General features: G+C 47.4%; 6 protein-coding genes across 6 annotated transcripts; 3 read left to right on the plus strand and 3 right to left on the minus strand.

Moving 5' to 3' along the window:
- Nucleotides 1-361: 361 nt before the first annotated feature.
- On the plus strand, nt 362-5,074 carry TRUGW13939_07098 (uncharacterized protein; the record flags this gene model as incomplete). The annotated part of the gene is made up of 15 exons (XM_035490240.1): nt 362-668; nt 722-1,088; nt 1,145-1,203; nt 1,258-1,418; nt 1,479-1,769; nt 1,830-1,904; nt 2,807-2,837; nt 2,946-3,073; nt 3,138-3,148; nt 3,201-3,342; nt 3,414-3,604; nt 3,664-3,817; nt 3,877-3,972; nt 4,026-4,706; nt 4,757-5,074. The coding sequence occupies 15 exons, from the start codon at nt 362-364 to the stop codon at nt 5,072-5,074; spliced, it is 3,012 nt and encodes a 1,003-aa protein (XP_035346133.1).
- A 403-nt stretch (nt 5,075-5,477) lies between these two features.
- TRUGW13939_07099 (uncharacterized protein) lies at nt 5,478-6,507 on the minus strand (the record flags this gene model as incomplete). The annotated part of the gene is made up of 4 exons (XM_035490241.1): nt 5,478-5,698; nt 5,768-5,989; nt 6,043-6,402; nt 6,468-6,507. 4 exons carry the CDS (start codon nt 6,505-6,507, stop codon nt 5,478-5,480), a joined length of 843 nt encoding a protein of 280 aa, XP_035346134.1.
- Nucleotides 6,508-7,304: 797 nt separating this feature from the next.
- Nucleotides 7,305-9,753, minus strand: TRUGW13939_07100 (uncharacterized protein; the record flags this gene model as incomplete). Its single annotated transcript, XM_035490242.1, has 9 exons — nt 7,305-7,690; nt 7,744-8,033; nt 8,082-8,173; nt 8,224-9,157; nt 9,210-9,237; nt 9,294-9,327; nt 9,378-9,477; nt 9,529-9,583; nt 9,660-9,753. The coding sequence occupies 9 exons, from the start codon at nt 9,751-9,753 to the stop codon at nt 7,305-7,307; spliced, it is 2,013 nt and encodes a 670-aa protein (XP_035346135.1).
- Nucleotides 9,754-11,254: 1,501 nt separating this feature from the next.
- TRUGW13939_07101 (uncharacterized protein) lies at nt 11,255-16,707 on the plus strand (the record flags this gene model as incomplete). Its single annotated transcript, XM_035490243.1, has 8 exons — nt 11,255-11,594; nt 11,649-11,942; nt 12,053-12,229; nt 12,283-12,351; nt 12,408-13,100; nt 13,164-13,348; nt 14,001-14,113; nt 14,163-16,707. The coding sequence occupies 8 exons, from the start codon at nt 11,255-11,257 to the stop codon at nt 16,705-16,707; spliced, it is 4,416 nt and encodes a 1,471-aa protein (XP_035346136.1).
- Nucleotides 16,708-19,172: 2,465 nt separating this feature from the next.
- On the minus strand, nt 19,173-20,133 carry TRUGW13939_07102 (uncharacterized protein; the record flags this gene model as incomplete). Its single annotated transcript, XM_035490244.1, has 2 exons — nt 19,173-19,864; nt 19,923-20,133. The coding sequence occupies 2 exons, from the start codon at nt 20,131-20,133 to the stop codon at nt 19,173-19,175; spliced, it is 903 nt and encodes a 300-aa protein (XP_035346137.1).
- A 6,040-nt stretch (nt 20,134-26,173) lies between these two features.
- Nucleotides 26,174-26,915, plus strand: TRUGW13939_07103 (uncharacterized protein; the record flags this gene model as incomplete). The annotated part of the gene is made up of 2 exons (XM_035490245.1): nt 26,174-26,636; nt 26,677-26,915. The coding sequence occupies 2 exons, from the start codon at nt 26,174-26,176 to the stop codon at nt 26,913-26,915; spliced, it is 702 nt and encodes a 233-aa protein (XP_035346138.1).
- Nucleotides 26,916-27,208: the final 293 nt, after the last annotated feature.

Below are 27,208 nucleotides of genomic sequence, written 5' to 3' on the forward strand. Positions count from 1 at the left end.
ATCAATGGCCGCGCCCGTCTACCTAGCTTGCCTTTTCAGTACTATTACTGATTGTCGAATCTCCAACAGGTCCCATTTGTATCCTTTTTGATTGCCCCTAATTTCCCACACGAACGGGTCCCTTCTCCGCATTTCCATCTTGGGGTTGGCTTTCGGAAGAAATCTGGAGATGACGCGGGGATGGTCGCTGGCATTGGTTGAGGTCTGATTAGGAGCTGATTTATCCGTCTATGGCGAGATGCAATTCAGCCGGAGAGACTACTCGATTATTATATATGCACTAAAGATACCCGAATTATTATAGAATTGAATTGAACTCAGCATTAGAGTTGTGCCTAATCACGCCAACAGCAGCGTCAGAATGAGAATCACCTCGACTTTCCAGCTACTTCTCGCAAGTGCTGCCCTAGCAGCACCAAATACCGAAAAAGCGCTAGCTGTCTCTCGCAATCACGCTGTTTCGCCGAAGAATCCTTTTAGGCCCCTGCCGGACACGAGACAACGTACCAAAGTATGCCATGTCGACTCTCATGGTGACGGCTCCGACGACTCCGAGTACATCCTAGATGCCATAAAGAAATGCAATAATGATGGTAGAGTTGTTTTTGACAAGAACTACACTATCGGCACAGCGCTAAATTTGCAGTTTCTCAAGCACATCGACCTGGGTAGTTCATGCGTCTCTCGGACTGAAAACTAGAGTGCTGATGATACAATGTAGATATCACTGGTTATGTGCAATTCACCAACGACACCGACTACTGGCAAGCAAACGCCTTTAAGCAAATCTATCAAAATGCCACGACTTTCTTCCAACTTGGTGGCGAAGACGTGAATGTCTACGGCGGCGGCACCCTCGACGGGAACGGACAGGTCTGGTACGACCTATATGCTGAAGACGCCCTCATTCTACGTCCAATCCTCGTCGGTATCATCGGGTTGAGCGGGGGCTCTATCGGCCCATTGAACTTGAGATATTCGCCACAGTGGTACCATTTTGTCGCCAATTCGTCCGACGTTCTTTTCGACGGATTGGATATTTCCGGCTTCAGCACGAGTGACAACGAAGCTAAGAATACTGATGGATGGTAACCATTCTTTCACTCTATTTCTCACCGTAGAAACTAACACTATTTTAAAATAGGGACATATATCGCTCCGAGAATATCGTGGTTCAGAACTCTGTTATCAACAATGGCGATGGTATGGAGAAATCTCTCGCTCTGTAAAATGGCTATTCTGATGCAGGAAAAACAGATTGCGTTTCTTTCAAACCAAACAGTACCAATATCCTCGTCCAAAACTTACATTGCAACGGTTCGCACGGTATTTCTGTTGGGTCCCTAGGCCAATACAAAGGCGAGGTGGATATTGTCGAGAACGTCTTGGTCTACAACATCTCCATGTTCAATGCATCGGTTTGTTTACCCTCGCACTAGTAATATCGAAATTTCCTATCTGATCGAGAATCTTCTCAGGACGGCGCACGCATCAAGGTCTGGCCTGGCCTTTCCTCTGAACTATCAACTGATCTTCAAGGTGGTGGCGGTTCTGGCAATGTTCAGAACATCACTTACGACACCATGTTTGTCGACAATGTCGACTGGGCGATTGAGTTGACGCAGTGTTATGGGCAAAGCAACCAGACGCTATGCACTGAGTACCCCAGCAATCTAACCATTTCAGATATCTGGTTCAAGGATTTTACGGGTGTGACGAGCACAAGTAAGGAGCCAGATGTGGCGACTCTAATCTGTTCTAGCCCTAATGTACGTCTAATTGTCAACCTGGCTGTCTGGATAAAAATATATGTGCTAATGCTTTTTCAGGTTTGTTCAAATATCTATGCAAACAACATCAATGTCACAAGCCCTACCGGAACAAATGAAGTTATTTGTCAAAATGTACGTTTGCTCCTAGTCCATCTTTGAAAAGTCAACTAACGAACTGGATTGCTTTACAGGTTGATGAATCCAATCTTCAGCTGAACTGCACGTCATGAGTGATAGTTTTGGCTTTAGATAGATTTCCGAAAATGTGTCTTGAAACCAGACCTCAAAAAGCTGTTACCAGGGTTAGGGTTAGGTAAATATATGTTTATTAGCAGGCTTTATGTTATCAAACTCAGTCCACCAACTGATTATTTACTAAAACCATCCATGTAAAACCGACAGATTGGAAAACTCAAAATTTCAAAGGTTTTATTGACATCTTAATGGACAGAATAATATATGTATTTTCAACCAATGCCAGTACGCAAAATAAGCCTCGGTCTACCAAATAGTCTATACCGCATACTATCTGTCGGATGCTGACTTCGGCATCGACAATACGAATATACCACACTAGCGCTGTCATTTGCCATTTTCCCTGGAGATCAACATGTCAGGCTGATTAGTGGCGCCTTTATTCGGCAAAAATTGCTGCAAAGGGTGCATTAGACTGGTACCAAAGTTTGATCATTTCCGGCTCTGACAGCAACAAGGTTACGTATTTAACTTGCCATGTGGTACTGGCGGAGGCACTGCGGGACCGGTGATATATCATTAATACTGTGGTCTGTAAGTTTCCAACGAACTTACATTTACGCATTTAGTCCAACCTTGTTTATTTGGCCGCCCAGACCTAACAGCACCTTAATCGGTCACAGATCAGCCCAGGCCGGTGATTTATTTCACTTGGCGTGGCGTTGGTTACGTCCAATGTAGGTGCCGAACTTAACTACCGGTTTCATTACTGTCACTGAGCACTCGAGGGTTGGGAATTTTAATCTTGCGCCAAGAGCTTATTGACCAATGCGGGGTAGATGGCAAAAGCTGGGGCCGTTGAGATCTGGGGTATATATCCCCATGCGATGTCGCGACCGGCAATATCAACTACTATCTATATCTTCGAGTTTACAGTACATTGAGTTCGTGATCATTTCAAAATACCCCTTTTAATAGTTTCACAATTTCCGAACAGTCTTGAGTTGAGATCAAAAACCTGGTGTACTGGGTATTTGAAGCTTCCCAGTGTTTTTTCAACGCCTGGAGTATTTGCAGTCACCATGGAGATGAACTATGATGAGTCGGTAAGTTTGTGATATAGCACACTCTAATCAATATTCGGATGTTCTCTGACAATCACTTCTATAGACTCTTCAGCAGTAAGTTACCGAGATGACTGTGACCAATTACACTATTCTAACTCACCCAAAGCCTCGAGGAGGAGCTGGATGTCAAAATATACCCTGGTACAGAGATTATGACCGATGTAGGGACGCATCATTTCGTGAGGTCATCTGGCGCGTCTTCCGACGTCTTGGTACCGCAACCATCCAATGATCCCCACGATCCATTGGTATGTATACAAACACGCCAAATACACATGGTATCTTCCCAGCTCGATATTTCTAACGGCGGCTTGTATAGAACTGGAATCCGTATTGGAAACTTGGCGTCATATCTCTGATCACCGCATCCAACTTCGTCATGGGAATGGGTCCTCTCGCCGTGGCTCCAATGTTTGGGGATCTCATGGCAGAATTCAAAACTGACTTGGCTTCTGTTGTCCAATTTACCGGTGTCTGCATTCTGGTTCTTGGATTTAGCAACTTTTTCTGGTAAATTGATAAGCCTCTAATTCTGTTCAGACCAGACTCTAATAAGTTGCCGATAATAGGGTTCCCGTGTCCGAGACCTTTGGTAGACGCCCAGTCCTCATATTCTCGTCTATTGTTTGTTTAGGGTCCAATATCTGGCGGGCAAAGGCAACCACATATGGGAGTTTTATGGGAGCGTGCGTCTTGAACGGCTTTGGTGCTGGGCCCTGTGAGGTAAGTAGTATAATTCGGAGAAAAGGGAATTCTGGCTGACGAAATGGATGGATGAGTAGACACTTCAACCTCAAGTCATTACGGACACTTTCTTCCTTCATGAACGGGGCTTCTACAACACCTTGTATTTTACTTTTTATTTCGGATCTTTGATGGTAAGTGCTTCACACATCTATGGGTTTTGATAGTACTGAATAGTTCATCCCAGGTTGGTCCCATCCTGTCTGGTTCCATGGCTCTCCATGTTGGCTGGCGGAGCTTCTGGTGGCTCAATGTGGCTGCATTCGCTTTCATTATTGTCATATCAGTTTTCCTGTTCCCGGAGACAAAGTGGCACCGGCTCCATCCTCGAGAGATTCATCGGGCTACTTCTCAAGAGCGCCAACAAGTCAACAAGGATGAAAAGGGCTCTGCCTCTCAAGAGGAAGAAGTCTGCGATCCTTTCTTGCACAAGGGTCATCCATCAAAAAGCCAATTCAACATATATCAACCATGCCAAAACTGGGTAAAAACAATGCTTTTATCTTTCTGGACACCCTGGAGATTGCTTTTGTACCCCATTGTCGAATACGCTGCTTTTGTCGTCTCGTGGTCGGCCAGTTGCTTTTTGACGGCCAATCTGACCCAGAGCCAGGCGTTTGCCGCTCCTCCCTACAACTGGTCTAGTCAGTCGGTGGGATTCACAAATTTTGCAACGCTGGCCGGTGCTCTTATCGGCTTGTTCACCAATGGACCGTTGTCGGACTGGATCTCGATGCGCGCGACGAAACGCAACCGCGGTATTCGAGAGCCTGAAATGAGATTGCCGACTTTGATACCCTACGTACTGATTTCCATTTTGGGGAATTTCATCATTGCATTTGGCTATGAATACCGTTGGGACTGGAGGGTGAGCTCGACCCCTCTTATAAATAAAGAAGTTGCTAACCAAGAACCAAGGCCATCGTAATCGTCGGATACACCTGCGCCGGTATACAAGTCGCCGCCCTGCCCGCGATTGCGAGTACATATGCAGTCGACAGCTACAAACCCGTGGTTGGATCAGTATTTATCGCGATCACGGTTAATAAAAATTTATGGGGTTATGGGTTTAGTAAGTTTATCACCACATGGACAGAGGAGTCGGGGTATATACCGGCGATTATGTTGAACATGTGTTTGGCGACGCTTTGGTTCTCGTTTGGAATTGTTTTTTACTTTTATGGGAAGCGGTTTAGGAAGTGGACGGCCAAGTCGGATTTGCATGATGCAAATTGATGGTTGATAGATTAATGATTGATTGAAAGAATTTATCATAGTATACGGGGCATTGCTACTTGTATTCTTTTCTTAAATAAGTCAACAGCATCATTAAATCCAGAAAGCCAGATCACGCATATAGAGGGACATAAATCAACATTTACAAGTCTCTTGGTATACCTGCAAAGTGTTAACTATCACCTGTGGCTTCGGACCACGTGATAGTTATGACCCTAATGACATCAACATTGGAAACTGCCCACGTCAAACAATTGGTACTATCGACCTTTGATTGCTTTCACTTGATGTACGTCAATTGAATGTGGTATCACGAGGCCAATATACATCGAGATTTTAATTCATATCATTATAATTGATATATACAAGCACCAATTCATGTCAACTGATGTCAATTGGTAAATCACGCATATCCCAAATTCCAAAACATCTCAATATTTTTTTTCACATTCTCGTCTGCATAAGCCGGCTGCTCCACAAACGTCACATTCCCTTCATACAACTCTGCAATCTTGCCCGTCAAACTCGAGTCCGTCAGGAGCGTCTCGACCGCCCTGGTCACGGTTGACATGGGCGTAATGATCATGTGTTTGAAGAGGTCCCCGTCAGAGGCGATATTCGTTTCTGCATGTTGAACAGGTCAGTTACAGTGTAATGCACAATAGAAAAAGAAAAGAGAAGGGTTTAACGCACCGACAACCGCGGGGGCAAGTCCGTTGATCTGGATTCCTTCCAATCCGAGCGGCTTGGCCAGCGATCTCACAAGGCCGACAACACCATGTTTAGCGGTTGCATAAAAGGGCGCCATGGGGAAAGAGTATATGCCAGCATTTGAGGCTGTGCAAATAATACCGCCTTTGGAGCCGCTGCTATTCGGGGCGTTTTTGAGCATGTAGTGAATAGCCAGTTTGATAGCTGTTTACATCAAATATTAGTATACCATTAACTCTGTGAGTGGGAAAACGAACAGTAAATAACACCCGACAAATTCACATCTAGCGTTGCCAAAACCGGTTTCGACGGTTTCTCTTCGTTCTTATCGATCAGCGTCCCCCTCTCGGTAACCCCAGCATTGGCAAACACATAGTCGACTCGACCTTGGTGTTTTACGACATCTTCAAACGCCGCCGCCTGGCTCTCCCACGAAGCCACGTCGCACTGATGAGAACTCAGACTAATAGCAGGAAACTCCTGCTGAAGCGTCGAGACCGTCTGCGCAGCCGCGGTTGCGTTAATGTCGAAGATGGAGATGTGCACTGGCGTTAAGGTGGCATGGGTTTGGGAAGCGAGGAAACGAGTGATTCCAAGGCCGATTCCGGATGCACCACCTGTTCTATTTGTTATTATTATTCTTCTTCGTTCTTACATGTAGAAGGGAATAAGAAGACGGTACCTGTGACGATAAAGACTTTCTTCTGTGTTTGCGCCGACATGGTGATAGTATGTATTATTATTCTCCACTAACGGCTATGATGGATAGTCGATATACTCAACAATATTTATGGTTTGGGACTGCTGGGGTAATTAATTGATCTAATGTTAAAGACGAGTCCGGATCTGAACGAACAAGATGAATAGATGACTCGGCGCTCTCCGCACGACAGAGTCCGTATCGATAACCCCACCTCGAAAGGGACCCGTTCATGGAGGGAAAAAAAGGTCAAGGTGGGGAGACCGAAAATAATACACATTCGTATGCATAGTATTCCACTATATGTACAAGCTAGTAAGCAGCAGTAGTCGTATTTGCCGGGCTGTAGGGGTTATTCCGGCTCTATACAGTACGGTAATGTGCCGAACTGGTGCGTATCGGGGAGAATCAAAGTGAATGTCCTAGTTTACCGCAACGCCACGGATATACGAAGTGATTACGGAATAGAAAACTTGTGAACAGGATAGACGTTATTTAAATATCCAGCTGGTCCAATTTATCTGGTGCTCTACTACAGCGTACTCAGCTTTGTATAGCATATAAATTAAATAGTAAGATCCTCCAAGCAGAATGAGTTCTGCCTGAAAAAAAGAATGCCCAGCAGATAGTTTACTCAAATTACATAAACAGTAACCTCGGCATATAAGCACCAATACCATTTCCTTGCTAATAGACAGACCCTTTTTTGTACCAGCTACTCGCAAACGCCGCCGCCGATCCCTTGACGCCTGCCTAATATGCCTAACGCTGTCCTGTACAATGAACCGACAGAGGGGTAAAAAAAAAAAATAGAATACATCAATCGTTTTCGTCCTGTAACAAGACCTTGAGTTTCCCTAGCTTGTCCTCACATTTGACTTCCATCTGCATAATGACGTCTACGCTTTGTTTCTGCGTAGTCAGGAGTTGGGCGACGAGGTAGAAATTGTACCCATTCTTGAAGAAGCCCATCGACGCCCACTCATGGGCTGGTATCTGTTCCCGGAGGTTCATCCATATGGTACGCCATCGAGCCAAGGCAGTGCGAATGTGTCCGAGGATAGGATCCTCTGGGATGAAAGCCTTGCGTGAGACTGATCGACTGCCATTCGATGGTGTCAGTGACCTAGATTGCTCCCGAAACTGTCGAAGTCGTATAATAGGAGCTAGGACGGTCATGTGAGAGTTTATATAGGCATACAAAACTGCAGTTTTATCATTAGCTTTCGTCGACATGCAAGGGGTAGTGCCCACGTACGGTGGATTAAAATAAACGTATCGAGAACTGTTAAAGACATGCCTCCTGTGGAAGCCTGCGTTTCTTTTTGCTTGTCAATAGGCCGATCTTCATCAAAAAGATATTGAAAAGCCTCATAAACGGTGGTTTCTCTCGTAAAGCGAAAGTTCGCATGAGTAAAAGGATGTACAGAATTAAAGACCAAGTCTTCGCAAGGCAGGTCGCATTCCAGTTCCGCAGGCGTCAGTCGACAGGGAAAATTCTGATAGAATGAAAATGCACAGTCGAGTAAGGAAATAATATTGATCGTGCTGGGCAGGATTATTAGCATTGACCACTATTGCAAGGGCTACACCTACCGAATCCTGCACTCCTTTTGGATCCACAAACTCTCTTGAATTCGGTCCTCCGGTAGATGACGACATTTTGTAAGCACCATATTACGAGCCATCTTCCTCAAATTAGTAATGATCGATGTAACTAAAGACTGAAAAAGCTCACCAGAATGATTTCACTAAAGCGGGTCTCCATCGCCCTGTTTCGAGAGACCTTTGTCCCTGCCCAATATTGGATCACGACCATGAGATAGGCTGCCTGGAAATTCTGAAACATTGCCCAATCTTTTCGTTCCGTTTCGGTAGTTGGTTGACCCATGAATATACGGCCGACTTCATTCTCGCATGACAATGCATCGGTCGAGTAAATGTAAAGTTCTGCGAAATCCAAGACTCGTTTGGCAACGTACGTTTCGCGCTCGTCGCTTGAATACATGGCTCCCATAAATACCACAGAAGCTAACAGTGGTGTTGGTGCATGCTCGACATCAAACGATTGCGCATGAATAATCGGGCAATTAGGATGCCAGTATCGGAAATAAAGAGCAACAAACTTGTGGATACGCTGTGTTGTCAAGAGGAAATGCAGGTTTGTCGAAATTTCTTGCTGCGATTTTTCATCCAGATTCATCGTCCAGGACCTGGCCAATATGGATTGAATCAAAGATGTTGAAAATGGCCTTTCCGGCTCGTAGTATGACGAATCACCGGCCACGGCCAAATTTAGGTCATGGCCCGGTGTGAGCGTTGTCTGACCACCGAAACCTCCTAGATATGACTTATGAGTGTCCGCAAAGGGCCCAGTGATGAAAGACATGAAATTATCGTGGAAGGTAGCCAAATCGTCCGAGTCTGGGAAAATAGCATCGTCCACGCCGGGATTCTTGGTTTCGATCGTATTGGTAATGAGGGGACTGGACGGATTTTCTCGTTCTGTTTGAGTGTGAAACACCATGCCTCGAGCGCGATCGCTGTGAGGGGGTAGATGGAAGTTTTCCGTGAAGCTGTCGGTGCCTCCATTTAAAAGAAAGCTGATTGAACCACGATCGGACGGCTCATATTCTTCGCTCTTGACGGGGAGAAATTCTAATGCGACCATTCTGCGTGTTAGCCCCAGTGCTTCCATATATCATGATTCAAGAAATAACACACGGTTGGACTGCCTTTGATCCGCCGTCACCTGTCTGCGTATGTTGTTACACTTGAGATTTCTCTTTACGCAAGAACTGCACGGACTCTCGCCGTCACACCGGAGCTTCATGGATGTGCACTGCAAGTGGTCAGATGGGTGTCTTCCTCAGATGCGACTACCAGCCCTACCGATTCGCACGCATGTCGGCGTCTACCTCGTTGCCCAGTTTCTGGGATCGGGCGATTTCCTCGTTGTGGGCAATCCGGATAGTGATCTCGTAAATTGTCGCTAGATTGCATGAGCATTCTATATTCTCTATTTGCTCAGGCGCAAACTTACCATCGTGCAAATGATTCGGAACAAAAGACACAGGAATATGGCTTCACGCCGGAATCTGCGGGCAGCAGTTAGATGATTGCACTCATTTTGCGGTTTTTTTTTCTCGCTTATTGTTGAAAGGATTGACGTACGGCGGAGGTGGTGTCGCTTGAGATGGTCGATGCGCGTAAAGCCTCGCTGGCAGATATTACAGCGGAAATGTTTGTCCGGTGTCTGCTGCTTCATCGTGAAAGCCGACGAGGGGCCATCTGGCGATGAGGATCTGGTGCTGGGACGATTAGGCAAGGTCGAGGTGTGGCACGTTCTGATTGCGGAGGTCGGAAAGCCGGGGGCGCCGATCCCAGCTTGGACCTTGGCCCACCACAGATGCAACCAGGGCCGGCGATGGGTATGTTTGTACTATTGTAGGCAAGAGATCCGGCCTACCTAGTGAGGGTTTGAATAGGGTGATACACAAGATAGTCGAGCAGAACGCGAAAGAGAAAAAAAGTGGCCGAGAATGATGCAGGTGATCTGGATAGGAGGAAGGTTGCTGGGGGGGGCAAGCGCAGAGGCGAAGCGGGGGGCGCGCCTTAACGTGCTTTAGGTTTGAGTTGGGGTTCTCCGGGATGGAGGCCGTTTCCAATTGCAACGGGCGAATCCGATCGGTATGCAGTGCCTGTCGATAATCTATGCAAAAGACTACATAGTACTATAAAAATTCTCCTCGACCACATTATTTCGCTGTTTCAGCCCCTGCAGTCGTGCAGTCGGCCTCTCAATCCCAACACACCTGCGCGCTGATGCACTAGCCGCATGCGGTTAGCCTGTGCCTAATCCCTCCTGTTAATCCCAGCGTCTGCAGCCAATAGTGATGAAGGGTCCGGATCCACTACTCTAAGCGGCTGCGGGGAAGGCCCCACATACTCTGCTATTCTCATTGGCCAGAACCCCAGATTGTAACCGCCGAGTCACATGATTCCCAACGGTCCCTCTGACCAATGAGCGTCCCGGAAAGCATCACTTTCCCGATTGGGACAGCACCAGACAACAACTTAGTACTTAGTACTGCTGTCAACGCACCTGTTGGCAATCGAGAAAGAGGGGGCCAACCAATTAACTGCCTAGCCAGCTGCGGCTACGACAGGGCAAATTCAGAAAGGCCTCCTATTGGTAAACTCGCTTCTAACTACGAGGTACGACTCAGAGAATCAGCACATATCGAGATATTAATAATTAGACGTGCGGGGGATACTGGGAAATCCCTTCTGGAGGGGGATTCCCGGCATCCTTCCCGCTGCCCGTTTAGCTAGCCCCCTCGCACCCCCGCGGGGAGTTACGCATCTTTGTCTGCTTTTGAGTTTCCTGCCCACGGGGAGGAATTGTGTGCCGTCTCTCCTCTCGGAACAACCCCGTCGCAACTCGGCTGTTCGGAAATATTTGCAAAGTTGCTACGGAATTATCCAACCCAATGGATGACCTCCCCGAGCGAGCAAGCGATAAATGACAGTCCGTACCTGCGGAGTGGGCTAGCTTAGAGGCCTAGAGGCTTACAGAACTAATTAACGCCGAGTATCCCTGCGGCTGCAGAATAAGCGGACCGTTTCCTGCAAGGCTACACTAGAGAGTGTGTTATTATTTAAACCCTCAGCCTCGGACATTTCAACACACAGTCTAATACTCAATACTACACCTCCAAAGTTAAGTTTTATTCATTGCATCTCGCTGCCAACTGTGAAAAGCGAATATGCCTGGTGAGTTTATACAGAAACGCTTCAGCCGGATAGCCAAGCTATGGTCTCCGTCTCCCATTCCCGCTAAAGAGGAGGCGGTGGCGGAGAAGGAAAGGCCTAAAGAAGTCATTACTGAGAATAAAAACCACCCGGAAGACCCATGGATCGTTGAAGATAGGCCGATCGACGGCGCTCGCCCAATTCGAGTTGTCATTGTAGGCTCTGGGTTGTCGGGCATCCTCGCTTCCATTCGATTTAGGCAACGCATCCAGAATTTGAGCCTCACGGTGTATGAAAAGAACGAAGATATTGGAGGAACCTGGTATGAAAACAAGTACCCGGGATGTGCATGTGGTAGGTTCGAATGCATTTCCACCTCTGATTTCCTTGCTGATACAAACCATCAAGACATCCCCGCACACACCTATCAAGCCACATTTGAGCCCAATCCAGAGTGGTCGCATTTCTATGCAGGTGCAAAGGAAATCCATCAGTATTGGGAAAAAGTGGCCCGAAAATATGGGTGCATGAAGTATATCCAACTCAAGCACAGGGTTCTCGAAGCCCACTGGGATGATAACGAGGCCAAGTGGAATCTCAAAGTTGAAAATTTGGAAACCAACTCAGTCTTGTCTGATTCTTGTGATGTCTTGATTTCTGCCACGGGTGGGTTGAATAATTGGAAATGGCCTGATATTCCGGGTTTGCATGATTTCAAGGGCAAGTTGCTGCACACCGCAAACTTTGATGAGAGCTATGACTACAAGGCGAGTAAACTATTACAATTTGCAATATTTTCCTAGATCTAACAGTCACTCAGGGCAAACGAATTGCCGTCATTGGTAACGGATCTAGCGGAATCCAAGTCGTTCCGTCGATGCTCCCAGATGTCAGTCATATTGACCACTACGCTCGCGGCCGTACATGGCTGGCTCCTACCATTGCTCGTGCCAAGATTGACGAGAGAGGCGGTGTTGGTTTAGATAACAGTATGTACTGAGTTTTTGGTATCTTTGACAATGGACTGACTATTCTGGTACAGTTGCATTTTCAGCCGAGGAGATTGCGCATTTCAAGACAGACAAGGCAGCATACCAAAAGTTTAGAAAAGGTACGACAAAGACAGTCCAACAAAGAAAATTGATCTCAACATTGACAAATATACAGAGATCGAGCACGACCTGCAGAATGACTTTGCAGTAACAATAAAGGGAACTCCAGAGCAACTCGGCGGTCCCGATTTCTTCAAAGTAAACATGAAGCGCCGCCTAGCCAACAAGCCAGAACTCCTAGATCAACTTGTGCCTCCATTCCCGCCAGGTTGCCGTCGATTAACACCCGGACCAGGGTATTTGGAAGCCCTGACGGATGACAAAGTCGACATGATCAAGACCGAAATCGCGGCGATTGATAGCGAAGGCATCCGCACTGCAGACGGAGTGCATCGCCCTGTCGATGTGATTGTATGTGCTACTGGCTTTGACACGACATTCCTCCCTCGCTTCCCATTTACTGGTCGCGGGGGCATTTCCCTGGCAGACAAGTGGAGGGAAGTTCCTGAGACGTATATCTCCGTTGCGACCAACGAATTCCCCAACTATTTTATTTCCCTAGGGCCGAACGCTTCTCTGGGCCATGGCAGCTTGTCGCTTCTTATTGAAAGGGCGATTGACTACATGACCTACTGCGTGGCCAAAATGCAACGAGACAATATTCGCTGGATGATGCCTCGAAAGGAGGCCGTTGATCGTTTCACCAAGCATTGCGAACAGTATTTCACTAGGACGGTGTTTAGCACCAAGTGTCGCAGCTGGTACAAGGGTGGGAAAGAGGAGGGTCGCATCACGGCAGTTTGGCCTGGTATGCTCTTTTTTTTTTTCACTTCTCTCAGATTTTTGATATAAGAAAGTTAACATTTGGCAGGTTCTTCGCTTCACGCTCTCAAGACCTTTTCCAACCCCCGCTGGGAGGACTTTGAGTATGAATATGTCAACGACAACCCCAATGGCTGGCTGGGAGACGGCTGGACTGCAGCAGAAAAGGCGCATTCGTTTGATGTCAATTATCTGGATGACGATCAGATCGATTTTCCGCCGGTGGTTGAAGAGGTGTGATTGTGTGTATACGGATTTCTAAGCATTAGAATATAGGCTTTATTCTTATTATGTATGCGCTAATAAATATGAATATACTTTCCATGCGTATAAATCTAAAACATTGCACTTGAATACAACATTGCAATAGTAGATAATAGAACTTGTGCGCCGAGCTCGATTATGCGGCTGAAGCGTATTTTTAACGTTATTAATAATTATTTGCACAGTTTCAGGCAACATATGGATCTGCAGCTCAATGCAACATAACAACATAACACTAGGCAGCAGCACTGCACGTGATCGGCTGAGGCTCTATTATATTAAACAACACATCCCGGTTCTTCATTTTCCGTCAACACATACTACTATACTGCACATACATTGATACTAGTTGAATACGCCATGGGAGGCTGGGATATTTTCTGCGCCATCTGCGGCGGTCCCGTTGACGACAGTCAATATGAGTGGGAAATCTTCGATGAACAGCCGCTAGACGTGCAAAAGAGTCTTCGTATATTGGAGCACGAAGATAGAGCGTGGTTGAAAAAATTTCGCTGTATTGGTGAGAATCCAGATTCGGCTGATAGGTAAAAAAAAAAAAAAAATTCTCTCTCTTCGTTTTGGTTTAATTGCTTCACTTCGTTCATAAATTTCTGATATTCAGCACAGTGTGTTTATCTCCGGACCGGTAATATATTCTGATTATGGAGGATGCGAGTTGGCGCCACCAGACGAAACAGCGTACGGTGTTGATGGACTGTCTGATTTCATTTCAGTGTAAGCCTTCTAGGCCTTAGAAAGTCAATTTATTCTAACTGAGGTTTAGATATTCATGGGGAGGTAGAGACGACGACCCATTGGCATTCCCCTACCACGACATTTGTCTACACACGATGCTCGACCGTGTAATATCGCACATGTCTAGCAGTGGCAGCAGCGGCGAGTCTATGGACAAGGAAGTCGTCTACCGTGCATTGAAAGGATTCGGCACTGATTCCTCGGAAAACTACGCGGCGCATCTGGATCGTCTAGACTACGGGGAGCAGATGGAAGACCTGCACGGGCAGTACTGGTACATCAGTCCCGGCGCCGAGTCCTACATGGTGAATCCCGTAACGATCCCTGCTTTGCAGGAGTATTATTCGCAGTTGCCGCTTCTTCAATCATCGCCAGAAAAGTCTGCAAGTGTACAGGGGTCGGAAGCTGCAACGACGAGTGATATCTTTGCCGGGCTTCCCTTGGAGTTAGTCCAGCATATTACGCGGTTTATCCCCATAGAAAGTGTGAATGCGTTACAGCAAGTAAACTCCTCTGTGGCTGTGTTTACCCAGACAAACAGCTTTTGGAAAGAGAGGATTCTGCAAGACATGCCGTGGCTCTACGACCTGCCTGAAAGGAAAAACACGGGTCTTGACTGGGCTCAGATTTACAAGGAGCTGCTTTTAAAAAGCGAAAAGACCGAGCACATTATCCTGGGTCTAGCAAACAGACGAAGAATCTGGCTGCTATGTGAGCAAATTGCCGAGTCGTACATGGCACTCAAGCAGGCCAAAGACACCCAAAGACACTCGTCTCTCCTAGAGGCCGTTTCCGACAAGATGATAAAAGTGGGACATCTCCCAGGCGCCAAGTTTGAAATGTCCAAGCTGGCGCTGTTTGACAATGTCGAGGATGTTGGGGAGCACGAGTCTACTCTAAAAGTGCACTGGACTCGCGAGGGCTACTTGCTGGGATTCAGTATCAAGACGGCCGCCGATTCCACTTACCACCATCTCGGAGCGTCAAACCGCGTCGCAGCGCGCTCTGACTCAGTTTCTATCCGCCAGGGTGATTGGCTCCGCGGGTTTGTCTTCATATCGAACGACGGAATCGAATACACCTACCTGTGCGAAGAAGACATAGGACGGGTCGTGGTCGGTATTGAGCTCATTTTCGAACATGGCGATAGCCTGCTACTCGGCCAGAGCAAAGGAGACAGACGAATCGCCCAAGTCGCCGAGGGCCAGCTACTGATCGGCCTTCTCGCGGAGTGGTCACAAACCGGCGGCATCGTGCGACTGTCATTGCTTCGACATGCGCAGAAAGTAATGCCGAGCAGCGATTCCAGTAAAAAAGCCAATATTCGGACAAACAAGTCCCTGGGCTCGATTCTCTGGAGAAAAGAGCTGCCGCCGCCACATCTAAAAATTACCGAGCCGTTGATCGGATACTGGGCATCGGATTTCTCCGTCGAGCTGAACCCGCACGACGCAGTGGTGTTTGGGCAGAATGAGGCGGAGCTGGCTGCCCTAACGACGATTTCTATTGATGCGCAGTTTGGTGGTCTTGAGCTGGGTTACGCAGACGGGTCTACCAAGGCATATGGCCCGCAACGATGGGGAATGTCTTCATTCCGCATCGACGGGCCTGGCGGAGAGCGCGTCACGGCCGTGTTCATGGACGTCAAGACGCACCCCAATGGACTCCGGCTGGTCACGAATCGCAACCGGCAGTTTACAGTTGGGCCAAATCTGGCACCAGGAAGTAATATCACCCGGTCGAGCGCGAGAAAAGTAGTTTGCGGGCTGTTTTGTGCGTGGTCGAAAGATGACGGCACTGGCCAAGCGCGAATGGACTCGCTGGGGGTGCTGACGTTTCCTGGATCATACGAGCCAGCAAACAACATCGAGGAGGAGGACTACGAAGGACCGCGCGATGCGGCCGGACTGTGGTGGGAGCCCGAGGCGCCGCCATCATCCTGGCGCGAAGACGGGCCTGTATACGGCCAACACGAGCTACAGACACGCTGGCGGACCATGCAGACCAAGCCGAGCGAGCACGATGTCGCATACTGGTTCGACTTGACGCGGCGCGTCGACAACGTGCGAGTGACATTTACGCACGGCGATAAAAAGCTCCAAAACGGCGCCATGTCTCTGGTTAGTATCACTTTACAGTATACCGACGGCAACCGGGTGAGCGCCGGGCCCGACGGGTTTGACGGCTATAGCAAGGCCTGCGATAATCACAAGAACGAGAAAGAGAAAAAAGGGTGGCCGTTTTGCTGGTGCCATTACGGCTTCACAGACAAGAAAGAGCTCGCACAGGCGCCGCACTACCGGCACGAGGAGTTTGCCGTTGGCGGCGAGTATATCCAGGCCATTCGCCTCTGGACATGCCCGTGGCTACAGGGCCTCCAGTTTGTGAGTACGCGCGGAGGTGGAGCCGAGGGGCCAACATGGGGCGTGTGCGAAGGCGAACCAACTACGATTCTTCAGTTTGGGCATGATACTTCTGCTGTCGGGCTCAAGGTGGGAATGGCGGGTAATGAGCGGCCGACGACGTATTTGGATCGTATTGTATTCAGTTTGCAGGCGCTGGTCAAGGCGTAGTAAGTAGAGAGTGAACGAGAAATTACCCGATTCGGCAATAAAGTCTCCGCTGGGAATAGTTACCGGTAGTAGTAGTACGTAGTCAAAACTTAACGGCTTACCACGGTCTGACAAATCAAACTCGCTATCTTGGATAGTGATACTTACTCGTACTCGGGTTCGGAAGCTATAAAATAGCAGTTAGTACGAATACTAGTATACGTCGCAGTACAAACCGATGACACGTAATCAATGATCCGCCGATCGATGATGCGATCAGTGGAGCAGCGATGTTGATAGATAGCCTCGTAGTGCCCGCTGTTCTCCGGAGTGGGCGGGAAATGCCGCCTAATCTGTCTCATCTGTTCAGATAGAAATAGGCGAAGGAGTAGTAACCATAAAGGGAAGATTTCACGATGACGGTCGCCAGGATGAATCATGACACAGAGAAAGATCTGCAAAACAGGCCATTAATACGCAAATGCTATTAACCCAACACCCTTTAGGCCCCTTTGCCATGCACTTTTTGTAACTCTGTACGGAGTCATAATTAGTTTGGAGCCAATTAAGTCAAGTTGTCAACACCCCCAGGCCATGTGGCAGGGAAGGGAAGCAAACTCAGCTGAGTTATTGTTGGTAAGCGGTAGCGAGGCAGCCTTGGTCGCATTGCAGGGATGCCGGTAAATTACGCTTGGTTGAGTACGGTTAGTTTAGCGAGTACTCTACAGTAGTAATAATAGACAATATTATTGCAAAATAAAACAGCAAGTGAGTGAGTGAGGGAGGCTTGGGCCAGCAGAACTGTTGGGTGGCGCTAGGCCGAATACGGCCACACCGGCCATGTGGAAGGCTAGCCCTTTGGGGACTAGTGCGCGGAGATTTCTTAAAGCGGGCGCTATTCCTCCTGATAGGCCGGACACAGCCAACTATATCCAGTCAGTACTAGTACTGACTCGACCGCCGAGTCCAAAACCCCTCACCTGGAAATGACTTTATTGAAAGGTGAATGGTGGAAATAATCTTGTGGATGTAATCTTCCGGGTGCTCAGACCAGCTGCGTCTCTTCGAGAAGGGGATTGACCCAAAACACCCCGACCCAACAAACAATGACATGGCTGCAAGCGAATCGGCGTCCAAATTATCGACCCAGCGGCGATCAGTGCGTTTCGCTTTATTCCATGTGGTATATTATTAATATGTTAATGTTGATCTATTGGCAGATATCTCCCGTTCTTACTGCTTACAGAGGAACATGTAATTAATTACTTGCAGTAACCATCACATCGATCTTCAGTACGTAGCTAGTCGCTTGCAAATTAATTTAATCAGGGATCACGGATAACTGATCACTGAATCAAGCATAAGCACTAGCCCCCTCTGGCACCAATAGCCTGCCCGCAATGACAGACAAATGACAGACACCCAAACAGGCTGATCCATGTGGCAGTGTCCGGAAATAATCAAAGTTTAAAAAAACCTGTTGGGCCTTGGCCGAGTTGAATAACGGGTCCCGCCCGCGAGACAAACGCACTTTGTTTCCTGGCTAGTAATAGCGTCTAATTGCTTCAGAAGTGTACTGTTTTTCTCCCGGTGCTATTTTCCAACTACTCACACTGTCAAGTGTTAGGATTAATCGTGCAGCCTCAGCCTTGGTAACCGACAGCTTGGACTGCAGACTGAGTAAGAACTACGGAAGGAGTAATACGGAGCAGGGATGAGCGAGATGAACAAGTTAACAACCTAGCCAACAACAGAGTTCAACATGAAGCATACCCACTCAGCGAGCGTAGAATGATATCACCCCCCCACAATAATAGCATATTAAATCAATGCCATTATCAAATTAATTAATAAAAAGATAAAAAGATAAATAAGCAAAAACCTTCCCAATCAGTTGCAAAGACAATAGAGTTTGTATACGAGAAATGATCAACCCAGCCCGAGTGGCACTGATCCTTGATGCTAGTCAGCCTCCTCCACCCTCCAGCTGGGTTGCCATGTGCCATGTGCTGCTTACTCTTTAGTCGCACACCCACGCGCCCAACTAACTACGTACTACGTAGTATGAATCAACCTAGTCGTGTAGTTAAGCATGCCATCACCAGTATGAGGGTTACATCGGATGAATGGCTTCCCCGAGCTCGTCTTCCTCGTGGTTGACCAAAGTAAAAAAAAAAAGTATAATCTACCAAACAAGGTTTCTTGTCGGAAACGCACGGAACCATTAAAAAAATCGTTGAGGGAATTGATCATACACCTTGATTTTAATCGGAGATCTCAAAAGTATTGTAAATAATAGTGGAAATGTAGTTGTAGTAGTAGAGTAATAATAATAATAAGAATAATAATAATAGAAATAAAAATATCCAAACTCCAGGGTATAGGTATATCTGCCACTTTTGTACATCAAAAACGCCTGCCCACTCGTAAACATAAAGAAATACATGAGCAAATTAAGATACATGCTTTAAAAGAAGAAAAAAAGATTAAACAACAGCAGCCAACGGCCGCCCACTGTGGCAGCCGCGTTCATGGCGCTTCATGTTGCTGCGCACGCTAAACGCTTTGCCGCAGCCGACATGTGCGCATCGAAATGGCTTCTCGCCCGTGTGGCTGTGCGAGTGAATGCGCAGACTCGACGGGCGAGAAAAGGCCTTGTGGCATGTGCGGCAGACGTATCGGTCATGGTTCTGCGGGTATGGTGCTGCGCCAGAAGGTGGGAAGTAGTGGTGATGCTGCCAGGCCGGGTTGACGGGCGAGATGATGCGCGGACCAGGTGGTGACACGCTTTGGGGGCGTGTGTAAGGAGACTCATTGGCCGGTGTGAAGTTGTTTCCTGCTGCTGATTTTTGGGCTGGAGCTGGAGCTGGAGAAGCACGGTATGTTGAAGCAGGCGGCGACATGCGTGAGTCTTGAGATGAGAGCGAGCCCCGGTCCGCAGGCGGTGTGGGCAGCGAGGCGCAGATGGAGGGGAGAGAAGCCTGCGACTGCGAGTGCTGCATGGCCGGAGCGCTGTTGATCGAGGCAATGGAAGTAATCGAAGCAATCGAGGCCGAGTGCGAGCGTCTCGACAGCGATGAGGGCGAGGTTCCATCAGCAAGCCCTGAGCAGGGCCGCATGGGGGGCGTTGGCGGCAGAAACACGCGGTTATACTCGGCCGAGTTGTGCCGGGCTCGTTCTGTGCCAGTGTTAGTATTGATCAAGTCATCTTTTTTTTATTTATTAAAAAAACATACTGGCTGCGGGCATGCTGTCGGCGCCCTCGAGCAGGCTCGAGATGGATGGGAGAGAACATTTGCGCTGTTCGTCGGCCGGGGGGGAAAGTGGCAGCTGCGGCGACACACGCGAGGAAGTAAAGTAGTAGGGTGATGGCTTCTCTTGGAAGTCGTCGTATTTGCGGGTGGTGCCGTAGGACCAGTCGGTGGTCATCAGGCTGGCGACGTTCATGATGGTGGTAGTGTGTGGTGTGTAGTGAGGTGTAGTGATGTGGTTGTGTGTATAGGGTAGAGCAGATGAGATCAAACGAACGAGATGAGATCCGGGAAGCGGGCTTATATGACGGGCACGGCGGCTTATAACCAAGCCGGCGACCAACTGGGGCGAATGACGACGCACATCCCAATAACTCTGAATCGCAGCTCTAGCAATTAATTGCGCGTGGAGAGCCAGAGAGCTGTTTTACTTTAATCATCCCAGCCCCTCGGGACCGTACAGTACTAGCCTTGGCGCGAGTCTTAGCGCGGGCGGATCATCGTATGTACTATACGTACCATACCCATACCCATACGTATGAGTACATGTATGTATTTTTCTTTCTCTACATCTACATCTACATCTACATCTATATCTGCATCTGTACTCTGTTGAATACTGGCAGACAATATTCTATTAGAACTACTACTATATCAGAAACGAAACCAGAGAATGCTCTTCCCCCAACGACGCCGTATATACTGTGAACATCCTACAGTAGCCCCGGAGCTGCATTACCACATCGAGCCTAACCGAGACGCGCGGCGTTCGGGCAGGCTCGCACTGGCTGGACTTTGACAGATCGCCGCACGCCCAATAAGATGCCCAAGGGCCGACTCCACTGGCCCCGTGGGTTTTAAGCGAGGATCAGCCATGCTGAACGGCTGCCTTAGGCCGCTTCCGGATGCTAGCGCCGATCCTGTCCTGGATAACATTACATACCGTAATTACCGTTATAAACGCACTGATTGACGCTGATCTTATCAGCTTGGCGGGACTCGACCGCGGACTCTGGCCCTGCGTTTTGATTTAATCGCCCGTGGTTGATGTGTACAGTTGGTATCTGAGCGCGTAGCCGGTCGATCATATCGTCTACAGGAGTATACGTACGTAGTATCCGTAGTATCTACCAAGTCACCATGACCATGCGACTATCTAGTAGATGCATCATAATGGCCCAGTTATAGCACCCGGCTGGACGCATCCTCTGGCGGCAGAACCCGCCAAGTCAGCAGCAGAGGCCGACAGAGCCACGTCACGATTGGTGAAGGAGTCAGGCGTGGGGGCGTTAGTATACAGGAGTATACACGGAGTAGTAAGTAGCCCGCTACTCCGGACGCAGGAAGAAAGGAGGGTTCCAGAACAGTTCTGACGCTAACTGCGTCTGGTAAGGACTGCGTCGGTTGGTTCCCGGGAGTCCGCCCAGCACGAATAAATACCATGGAGGACTCAGTCAGCATGCCTGGTCGGTGGTCAGTGTGTCACAGCTGTTATGATCTTCAGGCCTCCTCAGGTTCCTTTGTGATCATTCGAGTAAAATAGTCCGACATGGTCGAGAATGCTCTGCAAACTACTCGTACATATCCCATCGGTATATACATACTATATGCAAGAAAAGCCGCATAACAGCAGTCACAATCACACAGTTAACCAACCAATATACATTGGTTATATTACTGCCCCACCAAACTCGTATATCTGGAACACTCGCTTCAAATGCCACTGTTCCCCGTGTCAAATAAAACACAGATCGACTGCCTGTCAGCACGGTTTTCCATGGAACCAAGCGACGGATTTCTGTTGGTTGGCGCTAGTCCACAAAAGGGAATTCTTCGTGGTCAGGACCGCATCAAAGATGCCGCTTTGGGCGATTTGCGCCAACGGGGATCGCCTTGCTAGCGCTGTTACCGTACTGTCATACATACACACACTACGTACTTACACCCGGAGTTATTCCTGGGTGTGTCTTGTCTCTTCGAGTTATTCTTAGCGATACTTACTATAGTCTCTAGCACTAGTACATACTAACTATAACCCACCCCTCTGGCACCCAGCGACCGTCACGGGAGGATCTTCCGCAGGGAAGCGAACGGGCCAAGTGGCAGCGGCTGACGAGTCTCGTGAGTCGTGATCTGACTTTGTTGTTGTGTGTTGGGTCGGTTATTCTTCGGGATGTGCTTTTTTTTTTTTTTGCCCTCAGACGGTCGAGCCTCGTCCATGCGTACATGTCTGTACTCCACAGAGCTATCCGCAGGCGAACAGAGCATAAAATTATTGATCAAATGTGCGGGTCGGACCAAAGTGTTCATGTCGGAAGGACTCCCCGACCGCCGTCGATCATGCCCGTAAAACCCTGCTGAACCTTGAAAAAAACTCTATCAAACAACAATGATGACCATTATTATTATCAATTCGCGGAGGACTCGGGGCCGAAGCCCCGACCACAATTCAGGGGGCGGCTGTAAGTAACCAAGCAAATGAGCAAAACACGTGACTTCGGGCGATCGCTTACTGCTTTCCCCGATCGACGCAGGGTCCAGGCGTCCGTCTCGCTACCATTACTGAAAATTACAGCAAATTACGCCGCACCTCGCTTAACGATGCTGGGTTCGCCCAAGCGCTAGCGACTCATTGGCCGAGACAGCGGGGAAATCCGCGCCGGTGCCCAATGCGGCAATTTCTGACGGATAACGTGGTACGGAGTCCGTATTTATCTGTATTTCCATCTGGTTCGCTGATCATGATCTACACTGGGCATGTAATCTTGCTGGGAAGTCCCCTGCAATAATAAATAATATTAGCATCCAGAAAGCACGCCGCAATAATGGATACATGTAGTACATCCATCACTCCTGCAAAGTGCAAACATGCAAACATGCAACCAGAGAAAAAACATAAAAAAACTCCCCGTTTACAGCCTGCTCCTATTGGCACCGCATACATAATTTTACTAGCATATTTTATGCCAAGTAAATTTTATGGCAAAAAAACAAAGCAAACAGCGAATCACCACCACCGGCTCGTAAATTTGCGTGCCCCAATCGACGGCAGCGCAAGCGAGAGTACTCCGTAAAGAGGTTCGCCTCACGTGGCGGCGCTGATCTGGAAATCTTCCCCATTTCGGCAATATATCCGGGGGGGACGACTCGGATCTGTCGTGTTGGTTACGCTGTCTGATACGTCAGGGGGTTGTTTTTTCCTTCTTCTCCGTGCACTCTAACAGCCAGGCTATAGGCTAGCTGACTCGTCACCTGTATACTCTAGACTCTCCTCCGTATACGTGGATTGTATACGTACTGTGCTTGTGCTTTGTCTGCTTTGTCCTTTGTCCTTTGTACTCTGTCCAATTGCCTTTATGCAGCGACCCCGTATCCATGGTCCTAACTCATAGGGCTACCAAAACAGCCACCGAGTACCACCTGTACTCCGTACTCGCAATCGCTTAGCATATTGCGATCAGCTGTCAAGATCCTGTCAGAATCGGTCAGATTGACAAGATGTGCCACGGAGATAACGGAGCCAAGATCATAAATACGTCCGCACGTCCTACTCCTCCGGCAAAAAGTACAGGGCCAAAGTGCCGGAAAAGTCCTCGTCCGGACTGCGGGGTGAGCTGGCGAATCGTACTCTGCACAGAAAAATATACTTCCGTATATACCCCTTACTAGCCGTAAAAAATAATAGACCCTGTTAGAAAAAAAAACTACCATACGGAGATTGAAAAAAGGGCCAAGCCTCGACTCTGCTCTGACCTCAACGGCAACGGTCTGTTCGCGAGGAGAGAGAGTTTCAAGTTGCGAGCGCACTTGTCCCCCTTCGGGGACTAAGCGTTTTATTTTTTTTTTTTAAACTTGACTCTTGGGAAGTCATAGCATCAAACTCAGAACCAGCCCGCATCCGACTTGCCCCGAGCTCATATCCAAGAGGTCTCGTGCGCTGGGTGCAAGATTGGGGGATCCTCGTACTCGACCGCGTCAGCTTCCAGCCCTTTGCCCCTTACTACAGATATACATACTACGTTGTATATACGGATACGGAGTACGTACTTACTACGTGCCCCAGTCACATGATCTCCGCCCCTCTTGTGGATAGTTACCAACAATAATTATCAGATAGTCGATCCTACAGAGATTTCTATATTTCTAATTATTATTATGTACACTGTGCAGTGTATATATCCCATCCGACAAACCCGGCTGACCCTCAATTGACCCTCTTAATCCATCCTGCCCAATGAACCCTGGGGCGACGGATTCGTCCTCCGCCAATTCCGCGTCCCAGGCATCAGGATCAGGATCAGGATTAGGATTAGGACTTTAGACTAAAGATTAAAAAAGAAACAAAACAAAACAAAAAAAAGGTCAGCAAGCAACTAAAAAAAAAAAAGGTCGACCCGTCGATCCCGCAATAATGTCGATCATCGCCCGCTGCTAAAATCTATGAAGTAATCCAGATCTGATTGGCTCCCACGGGAATCTTCCGTGGGATGCATCAACTAGTCCGTATACACTCTAGGAGGAAGCAGGAAAAACAAAGTCCAGACTCCAGACTCCGACTCCCAGACCTCGGATTCAGGTGGACCAATGCATGAAGCCTGAAAGTTCACATGAAACACCGGGTTGATCGTTGATCGACGAGGAAAGAAATGATTAAATTAAATCGGGCATCCGTGCGGAGTGAATCCCTACTCCGTACTTGAAAAAAAGAAAAGGGCAAGGAAAGGAAACCCTACGGAGTTCAGTCCTGACAGACCGACAGACCGAAGCTTCGGTAGGAGGAACACTAAGGAGTCCCTGTCACTCGTGGCACGGGATTAACAAGTCGACTGCGTAGTACGTACTAAGTGAAGCCAAGAATTGTTAGGGATAGAATCGTTTGGCCAATCAGAGCTGTCCAAACGCTGGCTGCCTCGGTAGCGATTGCAAGTTGGCAATGTAATGATCTACATACTTGGCCATTTTGTAGTTCATACAGGTCATGATTATTGGAGAGAAAGTCTATACAGAACTTGATTTTACAGGTATAATGAAGGCGCCACGTCGATCGTGATCGACTATATAGTACTATGTACATCCTGGTTTATATGGTGGATCAATTCTTTTCCATTGTACGGAGTACATCGCCTACATGACACATCCCTGGATCAGCCAGTCATCCATGCGTCGGTCATGGTCTATTTTGGAAGGGTTTCCGATACTTGGGTATGTTAGCGTACGGTATTATTACATGCTGGTGGCGATGCATACATCAATTAAACTACCTTGTTAATCAGTATGATCAGTCCGCATTGGAATTACATCATGCATATGTAGTGTCTGGGTTGCTTTGGGATTTACCAATACTACATGTAACATTTTAATTAATTCAGTTCGAATGATAATTCAATTTTGCATATTAAACCAATCAATTGATATACATATATATATGTAGCTTTAACTGTTCTCCTCGACAGATATTATTTCTAATGAACTAAATCCACTAACGTAACATTTAAATATTGAATTGATGTCAACTGACGTTAACCTGTCGATGTGGTATCAATTGATAGGTAAAACATTGACAAAGACTTGAGTCATAATTACATATAGTTATGTATCATTCGCAATATTCCATGTAGGGTATAGCTTCGATATTATTACCTTGGTGAACTATACTATCAATGAATATATAGGTCATTTAACTCTACATGTAGCAGAATCTGGACGGTATCAACCTTCAATATTGTTCAATGTTATATTTACTGGGAACTTCAATGCTCCATGTTATCCATTAATCAATATTTATGTAGGGGTTTGCATAATGCCGCATCTTGCAACGTTGATCGTGACTAATTGACGAAGAATTTCTTTTATTTTGATTTGAGCAGTTTAAAAAGAGAAAGAAAAAGAGAAAGAGAAAGAAAAGAAAAGAAAAGAAAAGCACATGTACTCTGCACTGAAATGCAATAACATTATCGATAAAATATCTAACAAATACCTTTGATGGTAATAAACGTCAATGAAGCTAGTTACTTCTACAGATTATATAAATAATCTGTCATCATATTCATAATCTCACCACAAATATTATAGAAGAAATATATTAAAAACTGCGAGATAGCTTCAAATGTTAACATGTAAATGTTTGTTTTGTTTGCATCAACGACCAATAATGCATGTGAAGCCGCGCCGAATCCCTCCACCTCACATGGTTTTAGTATGATAATATGAAAAGGCAACTATTACCTCGCTTCTTGATGCCGGATTTTATCTGGCCGGCCCCCATCAAACCCATCATTAGCGAGCAGCTACCGGCTACCCCGAAGCTAACGCATCCTCGCATACGCCGCCTTTGGGGGTATCTACACTACTACCTGAGATCATTCTCTGAAACGTATTGCGGCTGGGTTGGCATTCCTTATGACAACCAAATTGCTCAGCTTCCCTTCGGCCTGATCCTAAAATGGTCCGATGGCACGCGCTTAGAAGAAGTCGCGACTATGCAAGTTGCAAGAAAGGCAGGATTGCCAGTTCCAAAGGTAATTTGCTACGGAGAACACCCAGATTCTCCACACGCACCTATTTCGATTCTTATGACTAGGTTACCTGGTAGCGAACTAGGCCGGGCTTATAAAACGCTTAGTGAAAGTGATAGAAACTCTATCTTTGAAGAGTTAGAGGGTTATTTGGAGGCGATAAGGAAGTGGAAAAACCCATGGGGTGAAAACAGAATATGTTCTCTGCTAGAAACTTCGGTCAGGAGTGTCCGCGTTCCTAATCACTACGCTGGTCCAAGATGGACACATCACTGGCTTTCTGGATTGGGAATCATCTGGCTGGTATCCTGAGTACTGGGAGTTCACCACGGCTCTAAAAGCTACCCGGAAGGCTTTTTGGTGGTATGATTTCGTTATACGCCTTGGAGGGGACGCATATGAGACTGAATTGGATTGTGAACGCGCATTGACCTCTCTAACCAGTGGCTCTTATTACTGGTGATCCTACTGTAATCCCTGCTTTGTCAGGTAGGAACCGACTTGGACAGTACTGCGCCGCATATCTCTTGCCAAAAAAGCCTTGAAATGTGCTTACAGTCTAGGCGATTGATCAAGCTGACCGTCTTATTATTGGCCGACAGGCACTATCAGAAATCTAACTTACTAGTCAACTACATTAATCATTCAAATATGGCGATGATAGAGAAATTGGGTACTGCGAAGGTCTTTCATGGTACTACTTAACAACCTCTAAATAATGTCCAATTTTAAATGTTCATGTGGCTCTATCGCTAT

This window comes from Talaromyces rugulosus, chromosome IV (assembly GCF_013368755.1).
Source record: "Talaromyces rugulosus chromosome IV, complete sequence".
Lineage (NCBI taxonomy): Eukaryota > Fungi > Ascomycota > Eurotiomycetes > Eurotiales > Trichocomaceae > Talaromyces > Talaromyces rugulosus.